We start from the raw sequence: 12949 nt of genomic DNA, 5'->3' as shown, positions 1-12949 counted from the left end.
GTTTTTTTGTTTTTTAAAGATTTTATTGGGAAGTTGGGGGAGGGGAACAGCATTGGGGAATCAGGGAAGGAGAATAGACAAGTTGCTGTCCTTTTGTTCTTCAGTCTAATTGTGGAGGACGTCGCTTCACTGGCCCGTGTTGGTATTATCATTGCGCTCTTCCCAGGTGAGGCAGATGGGTCGCTGGCCCCTGGACAGCCGCTCACACTGGCTGCTGGCCGCTCACAGTAGCTTATGGTAGCCCACTGCAGCCTATGCGGTCACAGGCGACTCACAGCAACCCAGCTCTGGTGAGAGCTGTTGTTCACCATCTTAGCTGTAGAGGGCACAGCGTCACTGGCCCTAATGTGAAATCCGAACCGGGGTCCTGCTGCTCAGAGGTGGCATCCCAAGCCAACTCTTAACCAATGCAGCCGGCCCCACATGTGTTTTAATAGAGGCATTGGTATTCCTCCAGCCTTCAATGTCAGTTCCCCCCATCACTTTCCTGTCTGACACCACCATCCATCCAGCTACCCAAGCTGGAAACCTGTTTTTATTCTTGACTCCTTTTCTCCCTCATCTCCTATATCCAATCTGTAGTTCCTAACAATGGGTTCTATCAATTCTCTTGTCACTTAGATTTTTAAAAAATTTGTTACACACAAAGCATTTACCTATAAGGCAGACACTCCTGTAAGTGCAGTCCTCCTAACACATCTTTGAGGTGTGGTCATTTAACAGATGAAGAAATAAAGGTATGGAGAAGTTAAGCAACTTGCCCAAGGCACAAAACTATTAAATGGCAGAACTGGGATTCATATCCCTAGGCCATGTGCTTAACCACTGTACTCTGACCTAAGCCTGTTCTTGCCTGTTAGGCTTGGACTGCCACGATGATTACCTGTGCTCCCTAAATACATTCTTAGTAGTCCACCAGCAGCCAGTTGAATGTTTTTGAACATTCCCACCCTCACTTTGGGGGAATGGCAGTTGCTGACATTATCCCATGTTGGCCTACTATTCCCCTGAGGCACCCCTTCTACTCTCTATGCCACCAGCCACTGGGCTATGGCATCCCCCCAGGTCACCATCCCAAAACTACCACTCCCACTCCAAAGGTGTGGGGTTATTACAATGATCAAAGATAACCATTTGTTGCTGACCCACATTGTTCACAGAAATATATCTGCCCATTATCCCAACGGAATTTCTCAGGCGCCTTCCCAACCTTGTTCTTCCCATTTCTTGGGTTTTCCAAACTAAAAATCCTTTTCACATTGTTATCCAGAGTGTGTGGCTTTCTTTTTGACTTAGTCTTTCCTCTCCCACACCCATCCTGGCTTGCCCAACCCCTCTTTGTCCACCAGAAATAAATGCTTCCAAGTGTTTTTTTAAATTTTTTTTTTTAATTGGGGAATTGGGGGGATGGGAACAGTGCTGGGGAATTGGGGAAAGGGGAACAGACAAGTTGCTGTCGTTTTGTTCTTCAATCTAGTTGTGGAGGATGTTGCTTCACTGGCCCAAGTTGGCACCATCATTGCGCTCTTCTCTGGTGAGGCAGATCAGTCACCGGCTTCTGGACGGCCGCTCACTGCGGCTGCTGGCCGCTCACGCTGGCTGCTGGCCACACACGGTAGCCCATGGCAATCCACTGCCACAGGGACTGCAGCCCACGCCGTCGCCGGCGACTCATGGCAGCCCAGCTCCAGGTTGAGCTGTTGTTCAGCATCTGAGCTGTGGAGGGCAGTGTCACTGGCCCTCTTATGTGGGATCCGAACCGGGGCCCTCTGGCATCCCAAGCGAGTTCTTAACCATTGCGCCACTCGGCCGGCCCCCAAGTGTTTTTTTAATAGAAGAACCATTCCTAGTCTGGTTGGATTTGAGATCAATTCAGACATTTTAAATTGACTAAGATTACTCCTCACCAGCCTTACAAGTTTTATTTCCGGGTCTCCCCACACCATCTAGGCCAGCGGCCCAACTAACTCTTCCGAAACACATCTTTAGTGCTTGCCATGCGTGGTAAGAAGTAAATGTCCCCCTGCTCCCTGTCTTCCTCCCTGTATTAGGTATTGTTGATAAATTTTTGTTTAGCTTTCTCCCTTTTGGTATGACCAATGTTTCTTTTATTTGTTTTTACAGAATAAAAGGGTCATATAATTTTGCACCTGTTTTTTTTCTCTTAGAGCTTTCACAGCATGTAAGGGATATTCTTCATTTTTAAAACATACCCTTTTACATATATCAGAGTTTAGTTTTAGTTGTCCTGGCATACATTGCTGCAATGGACATGCTCCTCCATGTTTGTTTTAGTTCCACTAGCAGTGACTTCAAGTTTTGACAGAGCCTCCTAAGTTACGCTCCTACTAAGGCAGTTTGAGAATAGCATTTCACTCTCTCCCCTGCTAAAAACTTTTCAAGGGGCAATGCAAAAGAAAGAACTTGGGTTCTACCACCTAGAACCTTCAGAAGACCTCTTTAACCTCTCTGGGCCTAATTTTTCCACCTGTAAAATAAGGTATAATCTTGCATCTCAGAATGGTTGTGAGAATCCAGAGACTGCTTCCGTGAAGTCTTGGTTCCAGAAGAGGCCCGGTTGCATTCTAGTTTTGGAATAACCCAGGGCACAGGCCAAAAGCTCAGGCTAAACCGTCTAAAAAGCCCTCTCCCCCGACTTGTAGATGAGGCAACTAAGGCACAAAGATCACCATAGGTATGGTCAAGACCACACAGCATTGGCAGCAAAGCTAGTTCTGGCTTGAGTCTGAGCTGCTGCCAGCGACCTCTGGATGTGGCCCTGACCACCTACCTCCAATCCCCTTCTAACCTATTCCTTTCGCCCAACGACCCTCAAGCACTCTTCACTCGCTTTGAGTACGACCTGAGGCCCAGGGGGGGCCCTGGGTGGGGGAGTTATTCCTGGACAACTAAAGGTAGCTGCAGTCCGCGTCAGTCTCGCCCTCAACCAGGGGTCCCGGGAGGGCGCCCGCTGGCCCAGGGGCTCAGGACCTCCGCGTCCTCCCCAACTGCTGGGCTTCAGACAGTGCGCCCTCGAACTCGCCTCTTGCGCCGAGTGTATGTGAGTGGCACGGGCGTGTAGACGGCACACGGGGATTGTCATACGCGTGTTAAGTGGTGTACACATCCTTGTGTAGATGTGTGAAACGTGTGCGGTGCAGATGTGGGTTCATGGAGTATGCAGCTCTTCCTTCCAGCCCTTCCTCAGCCTTTGCCCCGACTTGCATAGCCGCCTGATCTGGAGTTTGCGCGTGCGCGACTCCGCCTTAGACTCCTCCCCAGCGATTGCAATCCCGCCTTCGCCACACTTTACGGCCCTGTACGCCACTTTTGCAGCAGACGCTCCCGCTGCCGCCGCTGCCCCTCCTGCCGCGACTGCTGCTAGCGAGGTGAGGTGAGGTAAGGTGTGGTGTTGGGCCGATGCCGCTGACGACTGGGAGGAGGTGGGGAGCAGGGCCGCCGCGGGACAGCGGGGACGGCGGGTCAGCTACTGCTTTGTCTTCTCAGCTCCAGTCCCGTCTGCGCTGCCGCAGAGAGGCCGGCCCGGCCCGGCGAGCCGAACCAATGCTGGATCTGGAGGTGGTGCCCGAGCGCTCTCTGGGAAACGAGCAATGGGAATTCACGCTGGGTAAGTATAGTGTCCACCCTCAGGATCCTAGTCTCTGTTCCTTACTTCCCTCCGGGCCCTTCCCGCCTCTGGTCTCTGCCCCTTACTCTCCTGCTGCCGCGGCTCCTGGCCTTTTCCGCCCGCTTGGCTATCCGGGCTCCAGGCACTAGATACCCACTCCGACCGGCCTGACCCGCTCTTGTGTCACTCAGCTGGACCCCGAAGCCCTCGCTTTAGGCCTCAACAGGGCCCCTCCCGAGGCAGTGGTACGGTGATAATAATAATAACAATGGCTGACACGCCCCAAACACTCGAGGCCAAGCCCTGCTGTCTGGTGCGTAATTATCTCAAGTTGGTCTCCTTGGGGTCTGAGGGTCGGTAGGTACTCGTGTTATTCCTGTTCCCATTTTACAAACGAAATACCTAAGAAGTGACTGACACTCTTAAATGTCACAGCAGCCTGTCTTCTTTTGCTTTTTTGGGCTGTCAAGAAGGGGAACCTAGGCTCCGATCCCATATTCAGATGTTGGGGATCTGGTCAGAGGAGTTGAGGAGAGTTTGTGTATGTTAAAGGGACACCTAACTTGTTTCCTTCTAGTTTTTAATGTGGTGGATGTGTGGTGTAATCCTAAACCCAGACCTTAGCTGAGAATGAAATAGGAGTTCAGGGCAAGTAACATTTAGTTTATAGAAAATGCAGCCTGGTCATTTTTTGCTTTTTGGCCCAGCTTTCCCTCTCCCCACTGTCACTACCTTTTTGCGTACAAATATTTGCATTTAGTAACGCTTGTGTGTGTTTACTTTGATGTTCTGGCACTAGGAAAAGGGGGTGGGGAGCAGGTGTTGGTGCTGTTTGTTTGTGCAGGCCTGAACTTTTGTCACACTAATTTGGGCTACTGGGCTGAGTCAGCTGCTCCATTGAGCTATAACTTCTCCTTGAATCTGAAAGACTCATCCAACAAGACAGGGTAGGTGAGAAACTGTGCAGGACAGATTGCTGGTAGGGCCCTGCTGGTGCGCAGTTGGCTACATGAACTGAACGGGTAGCCTCCTCTGGGTTGTAGGAGCCAGTTTTATTGAGAGGTCTTAGCCAGCTTCTCTCAGAACTTAAACTATTCCTGCAGAGTTCTTCCCCCGCCTCTTGTGAAGCACAAAGAGCTTGATTGGGAGGCTAGTGATATCTTTGCCTCCAGACCCATTCATCATGCTGATGCTGTTTGGCTTCTAGTTAGGAAAGAACCTCCCACCCACAGCTTCTCATACCAGGACTTAACAGGGCAGAGTGAGAGCCACAACCATAGCTTCAAACTGTGCTTGATGTTGCAACTAAGTTGTGGATCTCTGTGTACAGAGTCTCTTGGCCAAAAGTAGTGGTTAGGATGTCAGTTGATACCAGGATTTCCAAAAAGCTGGATGGGAGAGCAAGGCTTCCTCTGTCAACTGTTGTTTTGATACCTTAACCCCCACTCCTAGCTTTTGCCAGTTTCGAGGAGTCAAGGGTATGGTTAGTTCTTTCAAATTGTCTTAACAACCAAAAACAGTGAAAAGAGCATTACTGTATATTGGGTCCAGAATTGAACTTTGAGAGCTCATAAAGGGGGCCTGAGCCTTGATAATTCCTTTGTGGATCATAAAAATCCACACTTTAAGATCGTGTCTGCCTGAGAGGTGGTGGTCATTTAACTTCCCTAGGCTAAAAAAAAAAGTCATTTTTCCCTCAGTCTCCCCAGCGCTCAACACATCTAAACTACAGTTGGGGCTGATAGGTAGGGATAGGCCTAAGAAGTGCATCTGTGCTTCAGAATTACATTCCTGGGCTGGAGAACCAGGCAGTATTTAATTCAAGTCACCACAACCCTGCAAAGTAATCTCCATTTGCCAGATGAGGAACAGGCTCAGAAAGGTAGAGGTGATAAAAAAAGAGCAGGACAGGGATTTCTTGCTTCCCACTGCTCTGCCCTTCTGAGGATGGGCTCAGCTTTATCTCCAGGTTTGTTTTGGGAATCTGTGCAAATGTAGATGTATCTAGCCCTTGCCATTATCTTCCTGGTATCATAATGGGGAGCTGCATCCAACTTCTTGGCTGCCTTCCTGGCTTTTGTTTGATGTTGGAAGATTAGGGAAATGCCAACAACACAGGGACATTAAAGCTTAGGCCAAGAGGAAGAATGCCACTGATGATTTGATTAGTGGTGGAGTAGAGACAGTGCAAATTTGAAATGTTTTCAATGAGATTTGCAGAATGTATTGGTGTGGAGGCATGTCTCTGATTTTGAAATTAGTGTTGCAAATGCCCAAAGAGGGTAGATTTAAAGGGTCACTGGGGAATAGTCTTCAAGATTACCTCGTTCCAGAGAGACTGAAGGCTCACTGTTGAAGGCAGCATCTACTTCTGTGGACTCTGCTTACACACATTGAAAACTGAATAAGAAATGGTCATATAGAGCTTAGTCTAGTGGAAAGGAAGGATCAAAGAAATGGTTCATTTTATTATAATGAGGCTAGTGGTTATGTAGGGTACTATGGAAGGGGGAAGGGACTTGACCTGACCTGCGGGGTTCTGGGAAGGCTTCCTGTCAACCTACAGAAGCCAGTACCATCCCTGGAACTAGTGAGCAACAGGCAGGCTATCAGAAGTCTACTGCCAGATTTCATATCTACATTGTCGCCATAGACATAAATCTTCCAGTCAAGTTAAAAAACAAATCAAAACAATGGGAAAGATAGGTGGTATGTAGGGAACTATAAGCAATTTGGTATTATCGTTAGAGCATGATGTGCTGGTGGAAGAAGAAAATAGGTTCCCCAGATTCCCAGTTCTCTTTGGTGGTGGCTGCCTGGGACACTATCAAAGAGTCTCTGGGTTCACTGGAAAAGAAGATATCTGTTAGTAAAGTGTTTTGTGGGCATGAGTTTAGGAAGAAAATTTGGAGACTAGATTTGGAGAGATGGGGAAGGAGGAAGAATCTAGAGGTTTCTGCCTTGAGTGACTGGGTAGATATTAGCAGTATTAAGTGAGACCCAGAATATAAAGGAGAAGCCAGATTGAAGAGAAGGTGAAAATAGACTTTTAATCTGTTGATTTTTTTATTTGCCTTTAGGTATATACAGAAAACAGATTGAGATGTGAGTCAGAAACTATTAATAGATGGTTGGATGAAAGAATGAGGGATGGGCTGAAGGAAATACTACCCATCGTAGAGATATGGACAGTTACAGGAAATCCTCTAAATCTTAACACTGGTTTTTGAACTCATGGCAGGAGAGAGTGGTGTTGGTAGAAGAGAGAGGATACAAGTTCTCAGAGAGGGTGGGTCGTCACCAGGGTCTCTGGTACAGGACCTATGTGTTCTACCTAATTGCCTTGTTTGATGCTTTCAAAGCTCAACAGATATATAGGAGCACCTGCAATTGTGCCAGGCAGTAATACAGCCTGAGGATACAGCAGTAAAACAGCTATGTCTTTCCTTAAGGACATGTAGAGGAGGCTCTAACAGAAAATAAATGGGGTGGAAGTCTTCATTAGATACGGCAGTCAGGGAAGTGAGGTGTGAGCTAAGACCTGAAGAAGGAGAAGAAACCAGTTATGGGAAGAACATTCCAGCAGTAAAGAGCTAGTGCAAAGGCCTAAAGTGGGAAAGAGCTTGACCTGTGCTAGGAACAAAGGGAGGCATAGTGAGCAATGAAAACAAAGGTGGAGGCAAACAGAATATTCAAAGCTCTTAGGCAATGGCATGTTGTTTGGATTTTATCCTCCTGTAATGGGAAGCTATTGGAGGGTGATAAGCAGGCAAATGATGACGCCTGTAAGACAAAGATTTATATAGTTTAGAAGGCTAACCGGAGATTCCACCCCCTTTTTGGGGTTAGGTAACCTGTTAGAGCTGGGACAGTGCTCGGGTTTCTCTGCCATACGTACAATTGGTTCCCTTTGAACACCTTTTGTAGCCTTCCTTACCAGCAGCTGTGTGACGACTTGTCATCTCAGCTGCTTTGTCTCCTCCAGGTAGGTTTCCCCCTATGACTCAGGATGCAAAGATTCCAAGACAAGGAATTTTATGTGATTAGAAGGAAAAGAACCTTCCCTCAAGAAACTGGTTTGTGCCACTTGGGTCAGAGAAGCCAGGTGACCTTCTTTTTCTCTTAGCCCCTAACTGAGCTTATCTGTCTTCTCCACATAGATGTTTGCCCATTCCCTCTGGGAGAGACAGCATAGGTGCACTTCCATTTCAGGAAGGGCAAAGCTGAGTGATGTGTCTGACTTGTTCATATTCTCAACAAACATTTATTAAGCCTCTACTATGTGCCAGGCCCTGTGCTATATAGTAGGCTGAAAAGTGTCTTGTTTAAGGTCTGGTTCCCTCCAACTTTCTTCAAACTGTAGAATGGACCATTGAATAAAGGCAGGATTGGATCATTGTTTAAATGTAGATAGGCCATGTGTTTTTAACCCAATTCTTTGTGCGTAAACTCTTCTGTGCACCGTCTTCTCTCCTTGAATCATGTGTGAACTGATCTTGAATATGAGCCACTGTATTGCCCGTGTCATGGTGATCCCTATTCCTTCCTTTCTCTTATTTTTTACCTACCCCATAATCCTTCAGTTCCACTGAATATTTATTCAACAGCCACTATGTGGTCAGCCCTGTGCTGGGTGCTGGGGATCCAGAGAGGTGAATAACACAGACGTATTGTTCTTGCACTCATAAAGCTTTGAGTTTTTGTTTTTGGATTGTCTAGGATTTTGTTTTAGCTTGTCTCTCTGTATGTTTCTTTTTAAAAATATAATGGACTCTGAAAACATACTTTTTGGTGTTCTCTTTGAGTCCCTGGAATCTTTGAGATGCTGTTGGGATTTGGATTTCCTAAATTGGGGGCATATATAAATCTATTTATAAGGGGCCATGAGTTCAAAAATCAGTGTTAAGATTTAGAGGATTTTGTGGGTAGATAAATAAGGATCCAGTGAAAATCCTTAGTGAAATAAGTTGATTCTCGTACATGTGTGATTTTTTAACTCTTTTAATGAGCTCTTACAAGTCATGTGTTCCTGCATAGTCTCATTTGAGAGATGAGGAGATAGGTGCCACATAGAAAGAGAGGAAGGAACTGTCCTAGAGTATATGTAATCCATGGCAGAGTGAGAACCAGAACCTTGGTGTCCAGAGTCATAAAATCAGTGCTTTTCTCATTCCCTTTTTTGTTTCATGATGACTTTGCCCTCACCGAGCCCTTTGCCTGCTTGGGATAGCATAGAGGTCCCATTTCCAGAAGTTTTTTTGTATATTCACTCCCTCCCCTTATACAACCCAGCTGTTCCCTTAGTGTTTGCTGCTAACTTTATTCTAGCTCTTACGACTTACTGAACTTCTGTTTACTCATAGTCTGTAGACCTTAGTGGCAACCCCACTCCCAGCCCAGGCTTTACTACAGGGACTAATGCCTAACAGTGATAGATGTCAGTAAATGGATAGCCCAAGTACTCACACAGGTGTCCTTGCTTTATTTCAGGAATGCCTCTGGCTCAGGCAGTAGCCATTCTTCAGAAGCACTGTCGCATCATCAAAAATGTCCAGGTTCTGTACAGTGAACAGGTAAGTGATAGTTGATTTTTTTACTGAAATAGCATCCCTAATCAGTGAGTCGCCTCCACAGGTTGATGCTCTTACAGGGATTGTTGGGTCAATTGTGTGTTTGAATGGGAGACTCTCCAGCACTAGTCAGTTACCAAGCACATTTGGTTTTGATAATCTAGTGCTGCCAGGTTTTAAGAGCAGTAATAACTGAACTTGTTTTTTTTATTGTGTTTGACTTATGTATTGGCCCTTAGACAGGGACATTTCAGTGGGAGGTCACCTAAGGGGCTGCCTGTTCTTCTAGGGTACTTGCTTTCCACTTTTGAATTTAAAATACTCTTTTCTGCTTTGTTGGTTGCTTTGGTTTGTGTTTAGGATTGTTATAGTGCAGATTTCTAGCTAACAGACCATCCTATACTTGAAGGTATACCTCACCCCTTTAGTGAGAATGATCTGCTACATGGAAATTGCAAGGTACTGACTGCTAATTGATGAACATATTTTACTCTTTGTTTTGTCCAATTTATGGTAGCCTCTATTAAATGTTGATCAATTGTGCCAGGAATTAACCCCTAAAGTGTAATGTTGCATGTACCCACAAAGACCTTTTCAATTTCCAGAAAGAGTATACCGGGGGCACCAAAAAAATGTATACATGACTTTTATTCATCTTTTGGTATCAGTATACATTGAGTATTACAATTTTCCTACAGTTTTTTTTCCTTTTTAAAAATATGTATACATTTTTTTGGCACCCTCTGTATTTGAAGTTAGCACCAGAGACAAACTTTCTGAAGTCAGAAATTTTAAACTAATATTTGTTTTTTTAAGTACGTAAAGGTGGACACTATTTTCTGTAGGCCTTCAGAAATAGGATTGTTCTTTCTAGAAATGCAGTCTCCCTGCCACTGAACTCTCTGAAACCTGTGGTTCTTCTGTGACAAAGACCTTGCAATCTTTGTGGTGCCCTGTGTGTCACAAACCTCAGGGAATAGTTTTGAGCCTACATAGGCTACAAGATGCCCTCTGAGGCTTTTTTGAGACCCTTTTAAGTACCGGTTTGATTATTTGAGTTTCATTTGTTCTAATTAGTTTCAGATCCTAAAACAAATGACATTATTTTTGACACAAAGAACATTGTGGATTAGAAGTGGGTGAGATTTCTGTGAGGCTTCCCAATTTGGTTTAGTATCAAATTGAGCCTGTTAATCCTCTACCCAAAAATTACATTCGTTTTGTACCCTTCTGCCAGCCTCCTGAGGCCCCATGTAAAGGGTCCTTCTGAGACAGGGAATGCTTAATCTCCAAGCAAGTGCTTGGATATTCTTGTGGTACCTGCTACAAAACAAGGGACTTGTAGGAGTGGGCAGGGGCTCCTCGAGCCACAGAGCCAAAATGGCTTCTCGTTTATAAAGTGAAGGATGTTAGCTTTTCTGTTGCAGTCAGCTCATTGCTAACCTAATCTGACCTTCAATGTTTAATCAAGAGGGAATTTCTCATGACAAATAGTAGCAGCTATCAAAACAGGGAAAATGGGCTTGTTCTTAAGCTTATAGTCATTGCACATTCAGTTAAATAAAATTTGGGCACCCCGAGATTAGATACATTTGTAAGTAGGCTTTAAGCATTCTTAACCAATTTTTTTAAGAATGAGTTTTATTTTTTATATCGCTATCTTTGTTGTCTGTTGTTCCAGTCTTTGGGTACAAATAGCAGTTTTAGCATTAAACGAATTCTCCCCAGTATCTTCTAAGCAACTGAAATCCGTTGAAAAACATGGGTTTTTGAGTCCAGACCTTGGTTCTGGTCCTTGCTCTTCCCATTTCTTTGTCATGCGGATTGTAGCAAGTTAATAAACTCGTCTGGTTCTCCTGTGAAGTGGATATAGTTTCCTTAGAATAGTTTTTTGATAAGGATCAAGAGGATGTGGTGTCTCAGGACTCTGATATGGTGCTTTTTACATGTGGTCCTGTCCTCCTCTGCCCTCCTTCTTTCCTTTCCCATTTGTCGCCTTGCTTCCCATCAAGTACAGAGAACAGTTTGGCCTTGTTAAACATTTCAGCAATATTTTGCAGCAAATCACACCTTGGAAATTAAATGTGCATATCAAGTAGGTCCCATCTTTTTTAGAAGAAGATGTCAACGACTAGAAGCAGACGGTTTTACTGAACTGTTTCATATAGAGGACTACATAGCCTTGGATTACTGGAAGGGCCTGCTTAAACACCACATAGTACATGTGTATTTTGGTTCTAGAGATACAAAGTACTAATAAAACATTGACTGTGAAGATGATTTGCTTGCTTTTGAAAATTGTTTAGTTATGTCCTGAATTGTAACAATGCCAGAAAGAAAATGATCAGATCTTGGGAGAGTATAAGAAAATCCAGATCCTCCCAGTAATCTCCCTCCAAGCAAGGATATTAAAAGATGCTAAAACGTTGCTTCATCTCACTTTCCCTGAGAGTTGACCTCAGAAGTGGCACTGTGTGTTCTGGGTGGAGAGTACTGACCAAAGGTCAAGGTTCATTATTTCATTATCTTGCTTGAGACCTAATGGTTTTATTTATTAAAGATTTTTACTGGGGAAGGGAAACATTGTGTTTTTCCAGGACCCATCAGCTCCAAGTCAAGTTGTCGTCCTTCAGTGTTAGTTGTGGAGGGCGCAGCTCAGCTCCAAGTCCAGTCACCGTGTTCAATCTAGTTTGTGTGTGTGTGTGTGGGGGGGGGGTGCAACCCACCATCCCATGTGGGAGTCGAACCAGCAACCTTATTGTTAAGAGCACGCGCTCCAACCAACTGAACCATCGGGCTGCCCGAGACCTGATGGTTTTAGACTGACCTACTGGAAAATTACAACATTGTTTCTTCTAGTTTTTGCCAGGCATGATGGTGCCACCTGTGCCTGCTACCTTGTGAAGATCAGTGGGGTAGAGGGGAGCAGACAGTGTGATCCCAGAAGGCTCTTTGGAGAGAATGTTTCCAGTGAGACCCACACCAGCAGTGGCACATCTCTGTTTCTGACAACCACACCTTCATCATTTACTGCCTACCTTGAGAAGCTCTATAAAGAAACTTCTCTAGACCCTTTTGAGAGCTGTGTTCCAATTTCAAGAAGGGGCAGGGTTTTGGATGGTTTTTCTAATGCTGAGTAGCGTGGTTAGGGCTATGGAAAGTCTTCAGATGTTGAGTCCTTGAATTGATTGATTGCATTGGACCAGAAGCAGGCAGGTGGGGCAGACATGAAGAAAGAGTGCAATGTGCTAAGTGCTGTGTTTGGTGCTTTCTGATCTCCTATCTTCACAACTCTGGAGGGAAGGAATGTTGGTATTCCCATGAAGAAACTAGAGCTCAGAAGTTTTGAGAGTCACTTAAGGTCACCAGCTCACCAAGACTCAAGGCCAGCTCTGTCTACTACTCTGTGGTGCTACTTCCCTCCCCACAGGACTCAGAAGGGGCAAATGTAGAAATATGACTCCTTAGATCTTAGACTTATACCTTTCAGAAAGAAGCACTTGTGATATGGGATGGTGGAGGGAGGGAAGGAAAGAGTAAGAGTGTCATCTCATACATAATCAGATCACAAAGTACTTCTTTGTCCTGGAATATGGCCTAAAACAGTCAAATAATAAAATGTAGTCCCTGTGGGTGATACAAACAGCCTGGGAGTGAAAGGATATAAGTTCAGCTGACGTACATTGAGCATTACTTGCTGAATTTGGACCCTGGTGAGGCCTTTTCACATGGCCTACATTCCTCATCAGCT

General features: G+C 45.2%; 1 protein-coding gene across 4 annotated transcripts in view; it reads left to right on the top strand.

The window, feature by feature from the left end:
• The first annotated feature begins 3317 nt into the window (after nt 1-3317).
• PHAF1 (phagophore assembly factor 1) overlaps nt 3318-12949 on the top strand; it is a 26823-nt gene continuing 17191 nt past the window's right edge. The window contains exons 1-3 of one of the 4 annotated variants that reach the window (XM_019656253.1): nt 3318-3399; nt 3508-3628; nt 9119-9201. In XM_019656253.1, coding sequence (XP_019511798.1) covers nt 3565-3628; nt 9119-9201 — 147 coding nt within the window. In that variant the 5' untranslated portion in view covers nt 3318-3399; nt 3508-3564. Of the gene's footprint in view, nt 3400-3507; nt 3629-9118; nt 9202-12949 lie in introns of those variants that run through there. The other 3 variants (XM_019656262.1, XM_019656269.1, XM_019656275.1) reach the window with 3 other exon arrangements.

The sequence above is a fragment of the Hipposideros armiger genome, unplaced genomic scaffold, assembly GCF_001890085.2.
Source record: "Hipposideros armiger isolate ML-2016 unplaced genomic scaffold, ASM189008v1 scaffold_9, whole genome shotgun sequence".
Taxonomy (NCBI): domain Eukaryota; kingdom Metazoa; phylum Chordata; class Mammalia; order Chiroptera; family Hipposideridae; genus Hipposideros; species Hipposideros armiger.
Note: the sequence above shows the minus strand (reverse complement) of the source record. Positions and strands in the feature narration are given on the sequence as shown.